Source organism: Ascaphus truei, chromosome 6, assembly GCF_040206685.1.
Source record: "Ascaphus truei isolate aAscTru1 chromosome 6, aAscTru1.hap1, whole genome shotgun sequence".
In the NCBI taxonomy this organism is placed as follows: Eukaryota; Metazoa; Chordata; class Amphibia; order Anura; family Ascaphidae; genus Ascaphus; species Ascaphus truei.
Window position 1 is genome coordinate 83,990,359 of NC_134488.1, and position 22,549 is coordinate 84,012,907.

Here is a 22,549-nt window from a genome sequence, read left to right on the forward strand (position 1 = left end):
ATTTTGTGGGCAGACCATAATTGATGTGCGTTCTGGGCCAACATGAATATATAATAGCTTAATAGTGTGGAATTTGTTTAAAAACACATTTCTCATTCTGTGAAAGATGCCAATAATCAAAGTATGCTATACAATTAAAGAGAATGCTATGGCTGAAACAAGCTAAACAGATTCTGCACACGCAATAACCCTTTATTCAGTGTAAGGTATTTCAATTATTATTCCAGTAAACTTGTAATTGATGTTCAGCCGGGATGCCCAAATCTCCATAAAAATCTAGCTAGCACCACTCCGACACGTATACAAAATCTCAGCATTGATCTTCCAGTCATGCGCCTCCCTTTCTCCTCTCCGGCTCACGCCCCCCCCCCCCCCCCTCTGCACGGCTCCGGCATCAAATGACATCACATGACCCAGCGGCGTTGGAACCAAGGTAAGTTAAGAAGTTACAGAGGCCTCATGCGATCCCCGGCATTTATTTGAAATACCTTCGGGGAAGCACGGTCCTCTGTAACAGCCGCGGACCCCCCTCACCCCCCCCCAAAAAATCTAGCACCCCCCGGGGGGGGGGGCCGTCCCCCACTTTGTGCACCCCTGCCTTAGTGTATGATGTGACGATCCTTACCATAGCCGCCACAGGAAAGAGGTAAGGGTGATTACAACATTTCTTTAAGTCCATCATGATGTTCAGCAGTGACACCTGGTTCCCTCCTCCTTTGGAGTTCAAGGCTTCAAAATTCCTGGTTAATATGAACTTGTAATACTTCCTGAATCAAAATCAATAGAAAAAGACAATATTGAACAGAATGAGTAATAGAACTATGTCGTCTGAATGCAACGTGTGTGCAATTTAAGAAAGCAAGCTATACTCTGCATATACTGTACATTTCTTTACTTGTATTTGTATTACCATAGCTTATACTAAGAAGCAATCTTTTTCAAAGGTATGCATTTTATGGAAAGCAGAATTTACTGCATGATGGTGTCTAACGCCTTTTCCGTGAATGGCCCATATTTTTTTAATCTACTTACTTTTGCATTTGGCTAAGCTCCACTCGCACAATTAATTCTGTTTTGGCTGGCATGTTCTTGAATACATCTGCTTTCAGCCTTCTCAGCATGTGAGGACCCAGTACGTCATGAAGTTTCTTAATTTGGTCTTCCTTGGAGATGTCTGCAAACTCTTCCAAGAAACCGTCCAGATTGCTGGGGGGGGAGGGGAAAGCTCAGGTGAAAACTACTAACAAGAGGCCTAGTGTTCCACAAACCAGTAAATATGACTTATGTAAACTGTGTCAATTTCTATCACCATTAGAAAGATAGAAAACAAAAAATGGGAACCGCACTAAAACCTCATAGAAAGTAAATAACATTTTAAATACATGCCCAGTGAAATAAGGCGGTGAACCTACGGAGAAAAACGTTGCGTACATGCAAGCAAAAGAACGTGGACAAAACTATGTATTAATGGAAAAAGGACAACACACCCACACAAGGTTTAAAAACATAAAAATAGACAATGCACGAGTAAAGCCTCTCTACTGCTAATGAATGTAGGCACAGTGTGAAGAATGCCTGACAACTGTCAATCCGGAGGGGTGTACACAAGGACCCCCTCAGGAGACAAAACAGTGTACCCGGTACATCAATCGTAACCTATATAACCTCTATAGTAAGGCACATGAAAAAGTACAGCACAAATTAACAGCAATATCACGCCGCAAGCAACGTCATTTTAGCTCTTCAGTGAGCACAGTGAAGTCTAGTTTCACTAGGTATGAGACGCTAGTGCATGCCGGTGAACAGCACAGAACCTCAGCTAAGTATGAATAATAATAATAATACATTGTCGTTTTTGCATATATCCGGGAGTGCTCTCTTCTGTGGAGATATCTGGACAACCTTGCCAGGGTCCATGTTCTTTTGCTTGCAAAATTAGAAAGCTGAAGGTGCCCTGAAAGTTTCAGGTATTGTATGCACAATAACACTAAAAAGAATATACTGTACCTATTACTGGGAGTGTTTTTTGAATTCTAGGGGTTATGGCATCAACTAGGCTCTCCTAAGCCTTCTAACAATAAAGCAGCATTACGGTTCATATCTACTAAGCAGTGCTATTGCATAAGGTGTCTTCTGACATTGGATGGTGCTTTATGACATATGCTGCTTGGTAATATGGCCCTTTATTTCTTAGAATCCCTTCTACAACACTAAAACGAGTATTCAGCAAAACATTAAAATAATAAGCACTACTACAGTGGCGAGAAAAAGTTTGTGAACCACTTAGGATTTTCACATATTTCAAAGCTAAAATGTTATTAGATCTTAAGCTAAGTCCTAATAAAAGATAAAGGTAACCTGATCAAACAAATGACACTAAAACATGATACTTTTTCAACATTTATTTATCCACAAATGAATTAACAAATCAATAATCATGTGTGAAAAAGCATGTGAACCGTTAGATTCAGTACCTGGTGGCGCCCCCTTGAGCAGCAATAACTTTAACTAAGCGTTTCCTGTAACTGCTGGTCAGTCTCTCACATCGGTTTTCAGGAATTTTGCCCCATTTCTGCTTACAGAACTGCTTCAACTCAGTGATATTTGATGGCTTCCTTGCATGGACAGCTCACCTCAGGTCCTGCCACAAAATTTTGATGGACTTTGACAAGGCCATTCTAAAATGCGGAATTTCTTCTTCTGCAGCCATTCTTTTGAAGATCTGCTTGTATGTTTAGGATCATTGTCTTGCTGGATGACCCACTTTTGCTTCAGCTTCAGCTCACAGACGGATGGCCTGACACTCTTCTCTAGAACCTTCAGATATAATGCAGAATTCATGGTTGTGTCAATAAGGGCAAGCCGCCCAGGTCCTAAGGCAGCAAAGCCGCCACAAACCATCACACTCCCACCACCACGCGTGTTGGTTGGGATGAGGTTCTTCTGTTGGAATGCAATTTTGGTTTTCGTCAAACATAACGTTTCTCAATGAGGCCATAAAGTTCTACCTTTGATTCGTTTGTCCAGAGAATGTTGTTCCAGAAGTCTTGTGGATCATCTATGTGTTCTTTGGCGAACTTCAGCAAGCTTGTTCTTTATAGAGATAAGTGGTTTCCTCCTGGCTATCCTTCCATGAACACCATTCTTGGTCAGTCTTTTTCTGATAGTTGAGTCATGAACACTCACATTAGCCAAGGTGAGAGTGTCCTGCAGATCCTTGGGTGTTACTCTGGGGTTCTTTGTGACTTCCTGGATGATTTACTGGTTTGTTCTTGGAGAGATTTTGGTAGGACGACCGCTTCTGGGTAGAGTGACTGTGGTCTTGAACTTTCTCCATTTGTATGAAAGTGGATTGGTGGAGCTCCAAATCCTTAAAAATTGTATTGTAACCTTTTCAAGACTGATGAGCATTAATAACTGCCTTTCTGAGGTCCTCAGAGATTTATTTTGATCATGGCATGATGTGTTTCCACACACCTTTATGGTGAAAACCAAACTCACAAAGTTTCTGATCTTTATATAGGGTGGGGCCTCACAGTCACACCTGAAGATATACCTAATTATCTAAACACCTGATCCAAATTATCCCCTTTAATTTATCTGATAAAACCAGGGTTTCACTTTTTCACATACCCCGACTCTTAATTACTCATTGTTTGTATAACTCATACATCATTTTGTTTCAAAAGACATGGAATCTGACATGGAACAAGTAAGCCCATTTCTGCTCTCTCTGATCACCCCCCCCCCTTTCTTTGCAGCTTCTGCTTGTCAGCTCCTTCAGTTCAGCTGCATGTATTTGTTCCACACACTCACAGTGCCTGTGTGATGTATCCGTATGTTTCATTTTCTGCCTCTGTTCGTGAGGTCTGTGAGTTGCTATAGCAACCTCTGAGATCCTTCTTAGAATGGGCTATTCTGCCCTCCCCCTGCCTTACTGACAGTTAGTTTGTCCCATCTCACTTCTAGTGTTACCCTTGCTCCTCACTTCCTTTTCCACCCTGGACACAGTGTGTACAGCATCTGCCTGCTACTACCCTGGCAAGGCCTTTCATAGTTACATAGTTACATAGTAGATGAGGTTGAAAAAAGACGTACGTCCATCAAGTTCAACCTATGCTAAATTTAGACAACAGATACTTTATTCTATATCTATACAGATTGATCCAGAGGAAGGCAAACAAAAAACCCCATTAAGGGGAAAAATTAATTCCTTCCTGACTCCAAGAATTGGCAATCGGATTAATCCCTGGATCAACATCCTTCCCATGTATACTTATTTGCTATATCCCTGTATACCTTTCCCATCTAAAAAGATGTCCAACCTTTTTTTGAACAAATCTATTGTATCTGCCATCACAGTCTCCATGGGTAATGAATTCCACATTTTAACGGCCCTTACTGTAAAGAACCCTTTCCTTTGTTGCTGGTGAAATTTCCTTTCCACCAACCTTAAGGGATGGCCCCGAGTCCTTTGTACTGCCTGTGGGATGAATAGTTCTTCTGAAAGCTCCTTGATTTGTCCCTGAATATATTTGTATATAGTTATCATATCCCCTCTTAGACGCCTCTTTTCTAATGTAAATAAATCTAATTTAGCTAGCCTCTCCTCATAAGTTAGAATGGCCATCCCCTTTATTAATTTGGTGGCTCTTCTCTGCACTCTCTCTAGTTCCATAATGTATTTTCTTAGGATTGGTGCCCAAAATTGTACTCCATATTCAAGGTGTGGTCTTACTAATGCTTTGTAAAGGGGCATAATTATGTTTACTTCCCTTCCATCCATTGCCCGTTTGATGCAAGATAAGATCTTGTTTGCCTTTGCAGCTACTGCATGACATTGGGCACTATTGCTAAGCCTGCTGTCTACAAGCACTCCTAAATCCTTCTCCATCAAGGATTCCCCCAATATATCTCCATTTAATTTGTAAGTCGCCTTTTTATTCTTGCATCCCAAATGCATAACTGTACATTTATCTGTATTAAACCTCATTTGCCATTTACCTGCCCACGTTTCCAGTCTCTCCAAGTCCTTCTGAAGAGAAATTACATTCTGCTCTGATTCTATTACCTTATACAATTTAGTATCATCAGCAAAGATGGAGACTTTGCTCTCGATCCCAACCTCAAGGTCATTAATAAACAAGTTAAAAAGCAGGGGTCCCTATCGAGCATATCCACCTCACAGGCACCAAAGCAATATTACTCAGCCTAGACGCAGAGAAGGTGTTCGATAGAATTGACTGGCTATTCTTAGACCATACTATGCGCAAATTTGGCTTTCGAGACGCATACTTAGCAGGGGTCCGCAGACTTTACCAAGATCCATCCGCGACGGTCAAATTACCGGGAAGTAACGCCCAGAGCTTTAATATTCAAAACGGCACGAGACAGGGGTGCCCCCTGTCCCCTCTCCTCTTCGCTCTAACAATAGAACCCCTCGCAGCAACGATTAGAAATAACGTAGATATTCAAGGGATAAAAATTGGACGCACTCACTACAAAATTTCCCTGTTCGCAGATGATATAATTTTAACACTCTCGAGACCCCAAATTTCTCTCCCAAACTTACAAAAAGAGCTTTTAGACTTCGGAGCGATATCAGGTTATAAAATTAATAACGATAAATCCGAAGCACTAAATCTCAACCTGCCAGAGCCAGAGATGAAACTCCTTAAACTAAATTTCAACTACCGATGGTACTCCTCCTATATCAAATATCTGGGAGTAAAGATATCGGGGAACTACCATTCTCTATACCAACATAACTATCCAGCCCTATTACAGAAAATAAAATTAGACCTCGATAAATGGGGATCATACCAAATTTCATGGATCGGGAGGATGATCTCGGTAAAAATGAACATACTCCCTAGATTACTATATTACTTCCAGACACTCCCGATCCACATCCCTGGCACAGAATTGAAAAATATCCAGAAACAAATTCTCCACTTCATCTGGCAGGGGAAAAAACCAAGAGTCCCGCGAACAGTTCTGCTTGCTTCAAGGGGGAGAGGGGGCTTGGGGGTCCCCGACATTGCGCGATACTACCAGGCCACCCAACTAAGGCAGGTAGTAGTATGGAACGCGGAACCCGGCCAATATTGCTGGCTAGATATAGAAATGCAATACGCTGGCACGCCTTCTCTGCCGACATGCCTTTGGTCCCTGAGCAGGGAAGACTTGCAGAAAAATAAATTTCAATTAGGACCAATGAGGCACACATGGGAGACTTGGACGAAATGCAAACTAAAATTTAAACTCACAACCACCAAATCCCAATTTATACCAATCATCCAAAACTCCAAATTCCCACCATGTTGTGAGCCCAGACAATTTGATCAATTTACAAGCAAAAACATACGGACGATTGCTGACTTCCTGAGCTTTGGGGAGTTCCTGAGCTACCAAAGGATACAAAACAAGTATGAAATAAGAGGACTAAATGTCTTCAAATATCTCCAAATTCGGCACTACGCCCAATCAATATCCCCAACGTTGGAATTTCCCCCTCTCACGAATTTCGAAAGATTGTGCCAGGAGACAGCACACCAAAAAGGTCTCATAACGCAAATATACTCAGAACTAGAACGGGCAACAGAGGCTCCGGTTCATGACTATATGCTCCATTGGGCAGCAGAATTGGGCACAGTTATAGACCGAGAGGACTGGGAAAGTATTTGGGGCGCAGCCTCAGGATCTTCCATATGTACCACAATCAAAGAAAACTTATATAAAATACTGTTTCGCTGGTATCTTACCCCAGTCAGACTAAATCAAATCTACCCTCTGGCCTCTGACCTATGTTGGAGAGGCTGCGGACATAAGGGTGACATGGCCCACATATGGTGGTCATGTCCAGAAATTCAGAAATACTGGGAAACCATACAGACTTTAATCACGGAGGTCACAGACCTCACAATACCCATTGATCCATTGACCTATTTGCTGGCCAGGCCAATCGAGAACATTGACCGCCCAACAAGTAAATTGATCTCCTTCATTCTCACGGCGGCTAGATGTGCGGTGGCGGCCTCATGGAAGAGGGTGTCTCCCCCGCCTAGGCAAACGGTCATAAAGAGAACACAGGAAGTTATGTTAATGGAAAGGCTCTCGGCCTTCCTTAAAAGGAAGACAGAGTCCTTTTACAACACATGGGATACGTGGCTGTCCCGTATGAAAGACTAACAATGGCCATCCCACACTATGGATGACAATAGCGGTAGCGGTACATCGTGTAGCGGACTGAGGAGGAAGGGTCTCCCCCCCCACCTCTTCCTCTCTACCTCCCCCCCCCATTTTCTGTTTCCGTCCTCACGCCAACCCTGCCGACCCATGTTTGAAGGTCGGGGGCGCGTTGAGTCTTTCCCTCTTACTGTCATTAAAATAAGAAAACCTGTATTAGGCAACATGATGTCTTCACTGTACACAATGTATTTTAAGCAATGCCTAATAAAAAACTTTTGGAAAAAAAAAAAAAAGCAGGGGTCCCAGAACCGATCCTTGAGGTACTCCACTCACGACTTTAGCCCAACCTGAAAAGGTTCCATTTACTGTATGACAACCCTCTGTTGCCTGTCCTTTAACCAGTTTTCAATCCAGGTGCATATATTATTACTGAGTCCAATTTTCTTTATTTTGTACACCAACCTCTTGTGTGAAACCGTATCAAAAGCCTTTGCAAAATCTAAGTAGACCACATCAACTGCATTACCCTGGTCTAAATTCCTACTTACCTCCTCAAAGAAACAAATAAGGTTAGTTTGGTAAGATCTATCCTTCATAAATCCATGCTGACTATTACTAATAATTTTGTTTTCCATTAGGTATTCCTGAATATTATCCCGTATTAAACCTTCAAGTAGTTTCCCCACTATTGAAGTCAGGTTTACAGGTCTGTAATTCCCCGGGTGTGATCTAGCTCCCTTTTTAAATATAGGCACCACATCTGCTTTACGCCAATCTTGTGGTACTGAGCCTGTGGAAATGGAGTCCTTGAATATTAAATATAATGGTTTTGCTATTACTGAGCTTAACTCCTTGAGAACTCTTGGATGTATGCCATCGGGGCCAGGTGCCTTATTTACTTTAATTTTTTCAAGTCGCTTATGAACTTTTTCCTCAGTTAACCAATAGGTCATTAATATGGAGGTTGTGGCTTCCTCCTGTGGCGCTACTATTGAACTTGATTCTTCCCTGGTAAACACAGAGGCAAAGAATTTGTTTAATACCGCTGCTTTTTCCTTATCTCCAATAATCTGCATACCCATCTCACACTTAAAGGGTCCTATATTTTCTTTTCTCATTTTTTTGTTATTAAGGTACTTAAAGAACTTTTTAGGGTTGACCTTACTTTCTATTGCAATCCTTTTTTCATTATCCATCTTTGCTAATTTAATTGCCCTTTTGCAATTTTTGTTACATTCCTTATAATTCTGATACAATGTCTCTGTCCCTTCTGACTTAAAGAATCTAAACGCCTTCCTCTTCTTGTCCATTTCCACCCCTACCTGTTTATTTAGCCACATTGGTTTTGACTTATTTCTTTTATACTTATTACCCAAGGGTATACACTGATAAGTGTGCTTTTCTAACAATGTTTTAAAGACTGCCCATTTATCTTCTACAGTTTTCCCTGCAAAAACATCATCCCATTGTATTACTACTAGATTAGACCTCAGTTTATTAAAATCTGCCTTTCTAAAGTTTAAAGTCTTTGATGAACCCAAGTAATCTGTTTTTTGATAATTTATTTCAAATGAGACCATGTTATGATCACTGTTACCCAAATGTTCCATGACTTGAATATTTTTTATTACTTCTACATTGTTTGATATGACCAAATCCAGAACTGCCCCTCTCCTGGTTGATTCCTCAATAATTTGGGTCATATAATTATCTTTAAGCACCCCCAAAAACCTGTTTCCTTTTGTTGTAACGCTAATCTCATTGCCCCAGTCTATGTCTGGATAATTAAAATCCCCCATTATGCAAACATGACCCAGTTTTGATGCCTTCTCCATTTGCAAATGTATTTTAGCTTCCTCAATCTCACAGAAATTTGGTGGTTTATAGCATATTCCCACAAACATTTTCTTTATACTTTTACCTCCACTGCTAATTTCTATCCACAAGGTCTCTACATTTTCATCATTCCCTTCATAGACATCATCCCTTATAATAGGTTTTAGATCTGGTTTAACATGTAGACATACTCCACCTCCCCTTCTATTTGTTCGATCCTTCCGAAAAAGAGAATACCCCTTTAAATTAACTGTCCAGTCATGAGTTTCATCCCACCATTTTTCAGTAATGCCTATGATATCATACTGCTCCCTTGTAGCTATTAATTCAAGCTCCCCCATTTTAGCTGTCAGGCTTCTTGCATTAGCAAGCATGCATTTAAGTTTTTTTTCAGCCTGTACTATTATCTTATCTGCTCCTTCCTTTCTGCTCCCACTTGGTTTAGTCTTTAGAAGTTTTCTAGTATTATCTCTATTTACTATGGGTATCTCACTGCTTGTCAAACTTGCACTTGCCCCCATTCTACCTCCATACCACCTTGTATCCTCATCTATTCCATTTAGTTCATTATCTGTTTCATTCCCCTCCCCCCTCCATCCTAGTTTAAAATCTCCTCCAACCTTTTTAGCATTCTCCCCCCTAGCACAGAAGATCCCTCTTCATTGAGGTGCAATCCGTCCCTAGAATATAGATGGCACCTCTCAGAAAAGGAGTCCCAGTGCTCTAAAAACCCAAACCCCTCCTTCCTACACCACTTTCTTAGCCATGCATTAACCTCCCTGATCTCTGACTGTCTGATTGTTTCAGAAAATACTACCTTGGAGGTCCTTGCCTTAAGCTTTTGGCCTAGATCCCTGTAATCATTTTTTAGGACCCTCCATCTTTCTCTAACTTTGTCATTGGTGCCAACATGTACCAAGACCGCCGGGTCAATCCCAGCCCCCCCCCAACAATCTGTCTACCCGATCCGCAATGTGCCGAACCCGAGCACCCGGGAGACAACAAACTCGGTTCATGCGGTCCCGGCAACAGATTGCCCTATCTACCTTCCTAATAATGGAGTCCCCTACCACCACAATCTTTCTTTGCATGTGAGCATCCTGAGTCCCCACTGTGCTGGAGGAACTATTCCCCTGGCTGCTAGAGGAATTAGTCTCCCCCAGCCTTGCCATTTCTGCCCCAACATTCCCAATATCTTCACTCAACATGGCAAATCTATTGGGATGTGTCAGCTCAGAAACAACCTGCTTCTCCCTATTGCCCCTGCATCCCCTTCTAACTGTCACCCAGCTACCTACCTGCTCCTCACTAACAGCAACTAAGCTACCTACCTGCTCCTCACTAAAAGCGCCACCATCTGCACCACTAGTCGAAGCAATGGCCTGCTCAGTGAGCTCTAATTCCCTTTCAAGATTGCCAATGTCCCTCAATATTGCAAGTTGCCTCTTCAGATTAGCAATCCCTGATTCTAAAGAGACCACCCGCTCACACTTCTCACAGCGGTATGCTCCTTGGAACAGCTGCTCCAAGTGCACATACATGTGGCAAGATGTGCATTGAGTGGCATTTTCAATCCTGCTCATTCTAGCAACTATGAAGTTTAGAAGTACTAACAGTAAACTGTACTTCAATAAACTATACCTTGTTTAACTGCTTCCTTGTTCAAACTGCTTCTGGTTCTTACTGCACACACTTTAACCAATCAGCACTTCAATCAACCACACAGATCAATCAGTACACGCAAGCTTTTTTTTACCGTAGTCTAACCTCACGCAAGCATTCAGATAGAGAAGCACTCTCTACTCACACTACACCTACAAGAACCCTTTGTTTTCTCCTTCTGCAATAAAGTTAAGACAATAAGGGCTTGTGATGCTTTGGAAGAGGGAAGACATGAGTTAAAGCTAACTGGAGCTACTCATACTTCACACGTGACCCTGGTTCCAGGATAGAATTGGTTAATATAAACCTTGTTGGATATTTAAGGAAAGACGGGTTTTGATTCAAGGTTATCATGGGAAAACTATGGAATTTCTGTAATTATCTTTGCGGTTCACAAACTTTTTCTCGCCACTGTATATATTTACAGCCATTTAAATGAAATTCTGAATAGAGGAAATCAGGCCAAACCTCTACTGGAACATTCCAGTGATTGCTCCTGTCTGATCTGCCTGACCCTATTTGTTTCAGGACCTCTCTTCTTCCCACCACCCCTTGCTTGAACAACCTAAGGCAGCAATTATAGTTGCTGCGTGCGTGTGATGGGGCGCATAACATCATGTGTGCCTATCACTCACGCGAAACCTACACTGAGGTCAGGGGCGAAGGGGAGGCGTGGCCGTGACGTCACGCGTGCGATTCACCTACATTGGCTGAACGGCGCCCGTGACCCGGCCGTCACGCGAATAAGACAAAATTATTTGTCTTCTCAAGAATCGCGCGCACGGTCGCGCTTCATCGCTCGCGTATTCAAGTGCGCTATGGGCGGCGTCATATAGAAGAGGTCTATTGTTCGTACAACGCTTTCGCACGCGTGCGCCATCTCTGCCACTATAATCACGGCCTTAGCTCCCTCAGCATATACAAGACAGCTTGCCCCTTGCTTATTCACTCCAACTAAATGTCTAAAGCCCACAAGTAATCCATCTGATCCAGTTACTGAGATGCTCCATAATCTTATCAAGAAGTAAACTCAATGAAGTTCCCATTAAATTGTAATGACCCAGTTGCTACAACATTTCCAATTGCATTTACACTTACAATGTTATCTTAAGGACAATATTACATTTTCCCCCCTATTATTTTCAATATTCTATAAAACATTTAATCAACAATGCAATAAAATAACACCATACTTCATTGTACATTGATGAACCTCCTAGTTCAGCAGAGGCACCCATAGGTGAACGGAAGTTAAAACCACTGCTCTGATTATTCCAAATGCCAGGACAAGCAGAGGAAGTTAAAAAGATTGTCCTCAAACAATGCGATGTTGCATTAACCCCATACTAAAGCTACCGTAGGAAATTACTCTCATGTTGGTTATTATAGTGAGTTAGAAGCTGCATAAAAGTCAATGGAAAAGACCAAAGTGTTAGGTCTTTGTTACAGTTATATTTGCTCTGCGGCAGGTGAGCTTTCTGATGGGGGTAAATGTGTCGTATAATTATAAAGCAGTGCATGTACATTTTGAGACATTAACCCACCCAGTATGAAATATTGCTTTAATGCATTTAATGTATATTATCCACCAAAATATAATATTCATTTAGATCATTTCTGCAAAAATTCTTTTGCAAGGAGCTTTAATTAAACATCCATTCTCCATCTGCATTTCAGTATGAGAACATGGTGTACCTCCTACATTTGCATTATTCATGATTTTTTACTTTCCACCGTTGGCAACAACTGAGCTTAATGATGTTGACAAGCCTGTAGAACGTGCAACAGCAGCCAGCCACAGAGAAACAAAAGCACTTAAGAGCCAAAAATCACAGACCACTGCAGTGGGAAAATGTTTGGCTCTATAGACAGATAATATATGCTGCATCTGTTAAATCTCATAGCTGGAAAAATGTTGACCTACTAAATTTGTCACTGTACCACATAAGGCACAATCGTCCAAGGATAGTTTAAAACACTCATGCACTCATACTAGCATATGAAAGGTCCTGGGTTCGATTCCTGTATGATATGGTATAATTTATCAATTATTATTTTAATTTGAATTATAATGTATAATTTATAAATGATTATTTTATTTATTTTATAATTTATAATTTATAGGTCCTGGGTTCGATTCCTGCATGTATCTATCTATATATTTCTCAAACCGTAGTATGCCTGTCTGTCTGTCCTCTGTCCCTAGGGGAAATCGCATTGGAGCGTTGGCCCGTCACTCCGCCTCAGGCCAATGAGATGGCTCCCTTGGCCCGCCCGGCCACACACACCTCTCATTGGCCTGAGGTGGAGTGACGGGCCAAAGTTCACACACACACACACACACACACACACACACCACCCCCCCCCCCCCCTGTGTCCCTTCCCGCATTGCCTCCAAGCTCACACCCGGCCGCTACAGTCAGCGGGGGAGCGGAGCGAGCGCCCGGGACACAGCGGGGGAGCGGCCACAACAAGCTGCCTCCCGCCTCAGATCCACGTGGGAGCGGCCGGACGGGTGAGTGAGCGACCGGACGGGTGAGGGAGCGAGCAGGCCGGACGGGTGAGGGAGCGAGCAGGCGGACGGGTGAGGGAGCGAGCAGGCCGGACGAGTGAGGGAGCGAGCAGGCGGACGGGTGAGGGAGCGGCCGACGCATGCACGCGCCCCAGAACAGGCGGAAGGTTGCGGGGGGGGGGGGGAACAGACGGAAGGTTTCGGGGGGGGGGGACAGACGGAAGGTTTCGGGGGGGGGGGGGGACAGATGGAAGGTTGTGGGGGGGGGGGGGGGGACAGACGACCGGCAGACACTGGGGGAAGGGGGATCACATGATACATTAATTGTCACTTACCTCCCCCCCTCACCTCCCGCACCCCCCCCCCCCACTTCCCTCCCCCCCCCGCACCCCACCCCACTTCCCATCTCCCCCCCTCCACTTCACCTCCCCCCCTCCACTTCCCCTCCCATCACCCCCCCTTCACCTCCCGTCACCCCCCCTTCACCTCCCGTCACCCCCCCCTTCACCTCCCGTCACCCCCCCTTCACCTCCCATCACCCCCCCTTCACCTCCCATCACCCCCCCTTCACCTCCCGTCACCCCCCCTTCACCTCCCCTTCACCTCCCATCACCCCCCCCCTCCCTTCACCTCCCCCCCTCTCCACCTCCGTCACCCCCACCCTCCCTTCACCTCCCCCCCTCCCTTCACCTCCCCCCTCCACCTCCCGTCACCCCCCCTCCCTTCACCTCCCGTCACCCCCCCCTTCACCTCCTGTCACCCCCCCCTTCACCTCCTGTCACCCCCCCCCCCCTTCACCTCCTGTCACCCCCCCCCCCTTCACCTCCCTCCACCTCCCGGCACCACCCCACCACCTCCCGGCACCCCCCCTCCACCTCCCATCACCTCCCGTCACCCCCCCTACCCCCTTCATCCCCCCCTCACCCCCCCTTCACCTCCCCTCCACCTCTTGTCACCCCCCCTTCACCTCCCCCTCACCCCCCTTGACCTCCCCTCCCCTCCACCTCCGCTCCACCCCCCCCTTCCCACCTCCCCCCTTCCCACCACCTCCCCCCCTTCCCACCACCTCCCCCCCTTCCCACCACCTCCCCCCTTCCCACCTCCCCCTTCCCACCTCCCTCCCCCTTCCCACCTCCCCCTCCTTCCCACCTCCCCCCTTCTCCCCCACCTCCCCCCTTCCCCTCCCCACTTCCCCTCCTCCACCCTTCCAACTCCCCCCTTCCCCTCCTCCACCTCCACCCTTCCCTCCTCTACCCTCCCCCTTCCACCTTCCCCTCCTCCACCTCCCCCCTTCCACTCCTCCACCTCCCCTTTTCCCTTCCTCCACCTCCCCCTCCCCTCTTCCCTTCCCCCCGTCACCCCCCCTTCACCTCCTGTCACCCCCCCCTTCACCTCCCGTCACCACCCCTTCACCTCCCGGCACCCCCCCTCCACCTCTTTACCTCCCCTCACCCCCCCCAACAACCCTCACCCCCCCTTCACCTCCCCCCTTCCCCTCCTCCACCCTTCCCCCTCCTCCACCCTCCCCCTTCCCCACCTCCCCCCTTCCCACCTCCCCCCTTCGCCCTCCCTCCGCCCCCTCCACCCCCCTTCACCTCCCCACCACCCCCCCCTTCACCTCCCATCACCACACACCCCCTTCACCTCCCATCACCATCCCCCCTCACCACTCCTCCGCCTCCCCTCACCCTCTCCTCACCCCCCCTCCTTCAACGCCTTTCGGCCGCCCTTCCGCCTCTGCCTTTCGCCCACCCGCACTTCTGCCTTTCACCCGCCCACCCCCCTGCGCCACACAGCCGCCGCACGCACTCAACAGACACCCGCCACACACCCGCCGCCTCTCACCCACCCCACACACTCGACACACACCTGCCGCCTCCTGCCCCTACGCAACAACATCACTGACCAGCTGTCACCCGCACTCGCCACACACCCGCCGCCTCACACCCTAGCAGGACCTCGACCCACAGCCAGCACTCACTACCCACGCGCCACCCGTACTGAACACCCACCCGCCGCCTCACACACGCTCACACCCTAGCAGGACACACGCCTCACATTTTTACATCACTTATGTCACCAAAATATACATTGTACTGTGGTGTGTTTACAATAAACCATTTTTATACAACATCGTATTACATTTTCTTCCATCTTTCTTTTCAACATTATTATCCAACCTTTACAACAAATAGTCCCCTATTGCTCCACGATTTATAAATAATACTACCTATTACGCACTTACATCCCGGGCAACGCCGGGTCTCTCAGCTAGTATTATATAAAATGTATTCATGTTCAACTCCCACATGGTGTAGGGGTGCGTGTCCGTTAGCAATAAAGTATTGAATGTTTAAAAAAAAAAATAATAATAATTCCTGTGCGTGTCATGTGACCTTCCTCTGCACTCAAAAGTCTACGTAACTGCCACGCACGTGGACGAAGCAGGGAGAACTGCAGAGAGGAGAGAGCTGCAGATGCCGGTAAATCCTCGCACGGTGAAATTTTATAACGCGATCCCGATTATAACACGGTCCCATTCTCGGGACCCCGAGGACCACGTTGTAACAGGGTTCAGCTGTATATGTATGTGTGTGTGTGTGTGTGTGTGTGTGTGTTATTTGTATTATAACAATGGTATATAATGCAAAGGTAATACAAGTTTTCTTATTGTCGATTAATAAAATACTAAACAGATTAAACACTTACTTAAATCTCGCAGGTGTCAGGAAATTAAGAAGATGAAAAAGTTCTTCTAAATTATTCTGAAGTGGAGTTCCAGTTAGCAGCAGTTTATAGTCAATCTTGTAGCTATTTAATACCCTAAAGAACTTAGAAAAGAAAGTCATGTGGTAGTAGTCCTGATAATAATACAGTCCGTGGTATTCCTAATCAAAATGGCACATTTTACTTAGAGTGTAAGCTCTTTGGGGGAGGGTCTCCCTTTGCCTTATGTTATCATTTACTTGTTGCTCTTATCCCCAATGTTTGTACTTTATTTTCCCTGTATTGTAATTTTGTCAAGTTCTCTGTAAACTATTTGCGCTATATAAGAAATATTCATAATTTTCACACATACATACATTTTAGGCATTGTAGGTGCAGGAAAGTGTCTTAGGGAATAGCATCACTTAGTAAATATGGCCCTAGATGTCTATGTAAAAGACCAAAAATGCCCAAGATATAAAATGTGTTTAACATCTTGATGATACTGGCCCAAATTCACTGAAGGGTACAAAGCTTTAGCACACTTTGGCCCAGATTCATAAAATGGTGCTAGGCTTTAGCATGCCTTAAATCCCAGTCACTTAACCATAATGCTACTTAGCATATTTTAGTGAATCTGGGCCACTGTGGGAAAGATAGCAGAGTAGTGGAAGGTGTTTGTCTAAAAAAAAAAAACCCACAAGATTCCAACATTAGCCAATTACACTCATTCCATGTAACCTTGGACAAGTCACATTATTACTCTTTTGCGGCAACAAACTCAAGCATGCATGTTCATTAATAATAATGATTACAGTACGTGACACTATTGGACTGATTCTATATATGCCAAAGCAGCCGATCGGACTGTTTTCATCAGATGTTCCCCTTTGATTGGCCATTTCGGCACACTTAGGTCCTTATTCTGTAAGGTTTAATAGCGCAGATGACGAGCTATTGCATTAAAAGCCCCATTAAAGTCAATGGGACTTTTCATGCGATAGCACGTCATCTGCGCTATCACACCTTACAGAATAAGGGCCATAAAATCAGCCTCTTTACCACGTATGTTAGATCCCCTTCATCTACTGTAGTATTAGCTATACTGTATGCTATATACATTTTTCATGAAATTATACAAATCAAACAAGTTTATGAAATAGCAATATATGTATTTAAAGCTAATAAAAAATATTTGCACTAGCAAGTAGGAGTTATCCAAGAAAGATTGACAGTGAAAAATATCCAGTCTATTCTGTAGACGTGGTAATATCAGTGAAGTATTTTGGTAAGCTCTATGGAAGGATGTATGTGACTGTATTCAATGACATGACCATCCATATCCACCATCCTAGACTTGTTTGCAAGATATAGGTTAACAGTTTGCAAACTTGTCTAGTGTTCCTGTATGCCTTCAACTAAGACATATCGATATCTTCTTCATAGATATACTTAGTACACAAGTTTTTCTGAAGAGATTTGTGAAGTTTGAAGAGCACACTTAGTAATCACCTTTATAAAGACATGTAATGTAGGTCCATTAAAATCTATCTCTATCTGCTAAAATAATCTCACCTGATCCAACATGGCTACCTCTACTGCACCGACACACTTTATTCGAGCAAATACCCAGTATGTACCTGGCAGATACCTGGAATGCGCCACTCCTCACCTCTGACAAGCCCCGTTGCATTTGCCTTCCCAGCCTGGGTTCATGCCTGGCTGATGGGCGGCTGATCTGTTAAATGATAATGATTAGGATTTAATAGGCTGCAATGCTTCGCGTGTCTACCAGATGGCATAAATTCATTAATTGTAATGCAGTATATATATATATATATATATACTGTGCAGTATTGCAGCCAGCGGGAATAAAATGCTTCAATCCCTGCTTGGAAAATAACTCAATGCACTCGGGCAGAAAACAGTCACAAACCTCAATACACCCGGGTATACCCGAATTCGTGGGACTAGCCAAGCTCGAATAAAGTGTGTCGCCAGTGTACGTCATCTTTATAATTTGCATAAAATACCTACTTTTGATTGGTTGTTTTTCAGTCTGTGTGCTTCATCCACCACGAGGCATGCCCATTCAATAGACCCCAGAATGGCATGGTCAATAGTGATCAATTCATATGATGTGAGCAAGACATGGAATTTTATTTGAGCTTCTTTCTAAATAGAGGGGGGCGGAAATTAAATATATATATATATATTCATCCATGATGAAGTTTCCAAGAGAAACAAAACGCGTAGGGTTAATAATTCAGGTATAATCCTTTGACCAGTACATATATCGAGCATTTGCCAGTGCTATTATTACAGTGTATTGAGAATATAGCGACATTCTGCTACAGGACATTCAACAGCTGATCGAATCCCCCTCCACCGCCTGACGTCACGGAAACAAGACAAGGAGAGGAAAGATCGTGAGATTTGGGCTCAGAGAGTCTAACAACTTGCCAGAACACATCGGAGGAGAAAAGGAACATGCTGTATCTCTGTGTTTGCCCGTGTGGTGGCAAACACCCACACTGCTGATTATACTCTGCACCACTGTAAGTAGCCTGCATCTGTTGCGCAATACACCTTTTTTATCAGTACTTCACCATATGTTATCTCTTTCTGTTATTCACAGGATCGCACTTCATTGGGATATATTTTTAAAACCAGGACGTTATCAGCTTTATTTGTACAATAGTACTCTTATTTTCTGTAATACTTATCTCTGCGCTGTCTGCCTATATTTTCCTACATATATATATATATATATATATAGTCAATGAAAAAATAGTTTGCACTCACGGTTTCTCAAATGAGGCAGATGCTCGTCCCATATAGAAACATGTACAGGGTAACCAGCGAAATCCAGGTAACAAAGAGACAGCACACCGCAATATAATGAAGTAAATAAAGTGTATTAACAACACAGGGCAGCCAACGTTTCGGTCCTCAGAGTGGGACCTTCCTCAGGGCAGAAACGTTGGCTGCCCTGTGTTGTTAATACACTTTATTTACTTCATTATATTGCGGTGTGCTGTCTCTTTGTTACCTGGATTTCCCTGGTTACCCTGTGTATGTATATATATATATATATATATATATATATATATATATATATATATATATAGGAAAGAATGACCTAGGCGCAAAAAAGCAGGGAAAGAGAAAAAGAGAGGAACATCATAGGGCAGTATATCTAAGCAATTCAGGTGAATAAATGGTAAGATATGCACTTACACTTAGTATAGCAAATAACAGCCTTTAATCCACTCAGGGATTCAGGAACTCTGCTTCCGAAACTTGTCTGTTTCTGTCTGTGCTCCTTGTTTATATCGAGTCCCAGCAGCAATCGCGGTGTATCTGTTCCACAGACTGTACCTGGCAGATAGATCTCGCAAGAAGGGATAGGTAGGGAATAAAAGGAAGAACAGGGATAGTGTAAAACCTTTTTAATAAAATATAACAAAAAAATATAAAAAGTCGGTAATAGACTCACATTTTGTGAGTTGAATACAAGCAGTTGAGAGTAAAAAGCGAGTCTCTCACACTCTATGATCGGAGAACGCCGGTTACCAGCACTGTTCTCTCGAGCGGTTACTTCCGCATCACGTGGCCCGGCTCTCGCGAGATTTTAGTCTCTGATGTAAGAGGATTCACTGCTTCGGCTCCGTTGTAGGGAATTAATCTCTCAGCGCGTCTCCCACTGCTCCTAACACGCTTGCCCTACGCGTTTCTCCACTTCGGCTTCGTCAGGGGCTGCTGTCATTTACTAGTCCCTACCTAGGGTATATATATATATATATATATATACCTCTCGTGACTGATTGGCTGATACAGAAATTTTCTAATTGACACATTATACCATAATTACACAATGTTCAGAAGAACCTGATCGTAAAGAAAGTTATGTATCACATATATATGGAATTCTAGTATTACACCATAAATTGTTATAATATAATGATGCAAATATAGGGAACCTTAAAATAGACATACAAATAACACAATGTCAATTTAATGTCAAGTTGATATAATAGACTTGAACTGCACTGCTAATTCTAATGGGAATCCATAAATCAATTAGAGACTTGTTCATATTAAATATTATGATATAAGATCCTATATACTGACATTTACTATGGAAGTATTAACCCCATAGTAAATCATATATTTAGTTACCCACTTTATGGGAATATCTTTAACTTTAAACCAAATGGGTCACATTTCTTTAAAGGGGAACGATGATGTCACAAATTCATGGAAGGGAATCATATATTAATCCTTCATAAACAAAGTGAGAGTTATAACATTCAATTATCATATCACCTATTAAATTCATGTCTGAATATAATACTAAAAATAATTACTTATTCAGTTGAAATTAGGACAAAATAGAAGATATTAAGTCCACATCAATAGTATAATAGAGAGTTTACTTGATTTTAATCCATATTACTTATATTAGATCATATACCCAATAAATCTGTTATTAGTCCCAATATATTAACACATTCATTGCAATCGAATATTTTTTATATACATTGTAATAGATTGAAGTATAAAGTTTAAATTTTTATCATAGTATACCCTACCAATAATATTAGATCTTAATCTAATACTTATTAATATATTTTTAAATTTAAATTATATATACACCCGTGATAATAATAAATATAATACCTTAATATATAAACTCTTAATGTTATTCAACAATATAAATCTAATGTGACTTCTAAAACCTAATCTAAACATTACATGCATATTAAACATCATACTTCATATATTACTCGACCTTTGTCATTACACATTGGTTCTCTATTCTCCATTTCAATTTGTCACACAGGGGACACTTATACCTTCATATATATAACAATGAATTCACAGTAATTAACTCGCAGCTATAGCTTATTGATCTTAAACATAGACAAATATATTACAAACATATGATATTAATCCTGGAGGGGTTGGTTTGACAATATCGTGTTATGTGATATTTGTTCACCTTACAACACACAAAAGAAAAAAAGGAAAAGAAGAACAACTAACACATAAAAAATGGACAAAAAGAATATACATGATGATCACACAGACTAATTATATAGTTTGATCACATAACGATTATAAAGAATATAGAATAGGGAACTTTGGGAGCTCAGACATCTATCAAATATATTATATAAGATGAAATTGTAGAAATGTGAGGTTTTATAAAAATGGTTTCTTTGAAGGATGGTAATCTAGACTATCAGTCTATACATGCAGAGGATGATAAACAGTATATTATTTATATAACATATGCCCAGTACAGAGAACTGAAATTAAGAATAAGTAAGAGAAAGGCAATCACAGTCTTTGAGAAATGATCCCAGGTCAATATCGATATTCATACCTTGTGGTATTAAAGTTTTCAAGTTATATATCCAAAAGGTTTCTTGCCTGGATATCTTAATGACCTGGTTACCACCTCTTCAATTTGGATGAATTTGATCAATTCCAAAGAATTTCCAACCATTTGGATTCTGATCGTGGTGTTCTTTAAAGTTTTGACACACTGTGTTGTAAAAAGCCTCTCTCTATGTTCTTTATATGTTCTGCTATTCTCAATTTCAGTTTGCGTGTCGTTCTCCCTATGTACTGTTTATTGCATGGACATTGCAACATATATATTATATAGTTTGAGTTGCAATCTATAAAATCCTTTATTTCATGTTCCTCTTGTGTAATTTCAGATCTTATTTTTCTAAAGGATTTTTGCGAATTGGGATTCAATTTACATCCTCTACATGTTTGACATTTGAAAAAAACATTAGTAATACTTATAGGTTTAACACACTCCTTTTTTAGGCAGCTTGGAGCCAATCTTTGTTTTATATTGGGAGCCTTTGTGAATATTATTTCAGGTTTTGTTGGTAATATCTGTTGTAGAATAGGGTCTTTATGTAGAATATTCCAATGTTTATGGAATATTCTTTTGATATGTTGAGAAGAGTTCGTGTACCTTGTAACAAATGGTACTGAGATTTTACCCTTCTCTCCTCTTTGACCCGCTTCCCCCTTTGGTTTGTAAGTTAATAGATCTGAACGCTCCATCTGAGTAACTTTATTATATGCCTCATCCACTATTTCTCTCTTGTATTTTCTTTCCCTAAATGTGTCCATTAATTCATGTGCTTGTTCATGATAGGTGTGTTCTTGTGTGCAATTACGTCTGACCCTCTGTAGTTGACCAAGAGGGATGTTATTGATCCATTTATCCTGGTGTCCACTATCCCCCATCAAGAAATTATGGCAATCCACCTCCTTTACATATGTCTTGGTTTCCAATATCCCATTAGACACATACAGCTGTAAGTCTAAGAACTCAATGTTGGTATGACTATATTTGTATGTGAATCTAAGATTGTAGGGATTTTTGTTTAATTGATTCAGAAAAGTAGTTAATAATTCTAAACTTCCATCCCATACAAACAATATATCATCAATGTATCTGTGCCAGGATACCAGATTTGCTCCGAATTCATATACCCTAGGTAGGGACTAGTTAATGACAGCAGCCCCTGACGAAGCCGAAGTGGAGAAACGCGTAGGGCAGGCGTGTTAAGAGCAGTGGGAGACACGCTGAGAGATTGATTCCCTACA

General features: G+C 42.6%; 1 protein-coding gene across 4 annotated transcripts in view; it reads right to left on the bottom strand.

Annotated features, from left to right (window-relative positions):
- CHD5 (chromodomain helicase DNA binding protein 5) overlaps window positions 1-22,549 on the bottom strand; it is a 212,975-nt gene that overhangs the window by 58,006 nt on the left and 132,420 nt on the right. For all 4 annotated transcript variants that reach the window (XM_075604962.1, XM_075604961.1, XM_075604963.1 and 1 more), the window contains exons 16-19: window positions 17,945-18,082; window positions 15,911-16,032; window positions 1,033-1,206; window positions 626-767 (exon numbers count right to left, since the gene is read on the bottom strand). In XM_075604962.1, coding sequence (XP_075461077.1) covers window positions 626-767; window positions 1,033-1,206; window positions 15,911-16,032; window positions 17,945-18,082 — 576 coding nt within the window. The remainder of the gene's footprint in view (window positions 1-625; window positions 768-1,032; window positions 1,207-15,910; window positions 16,033-17,944; window positions 18,083-22,549) is intronic.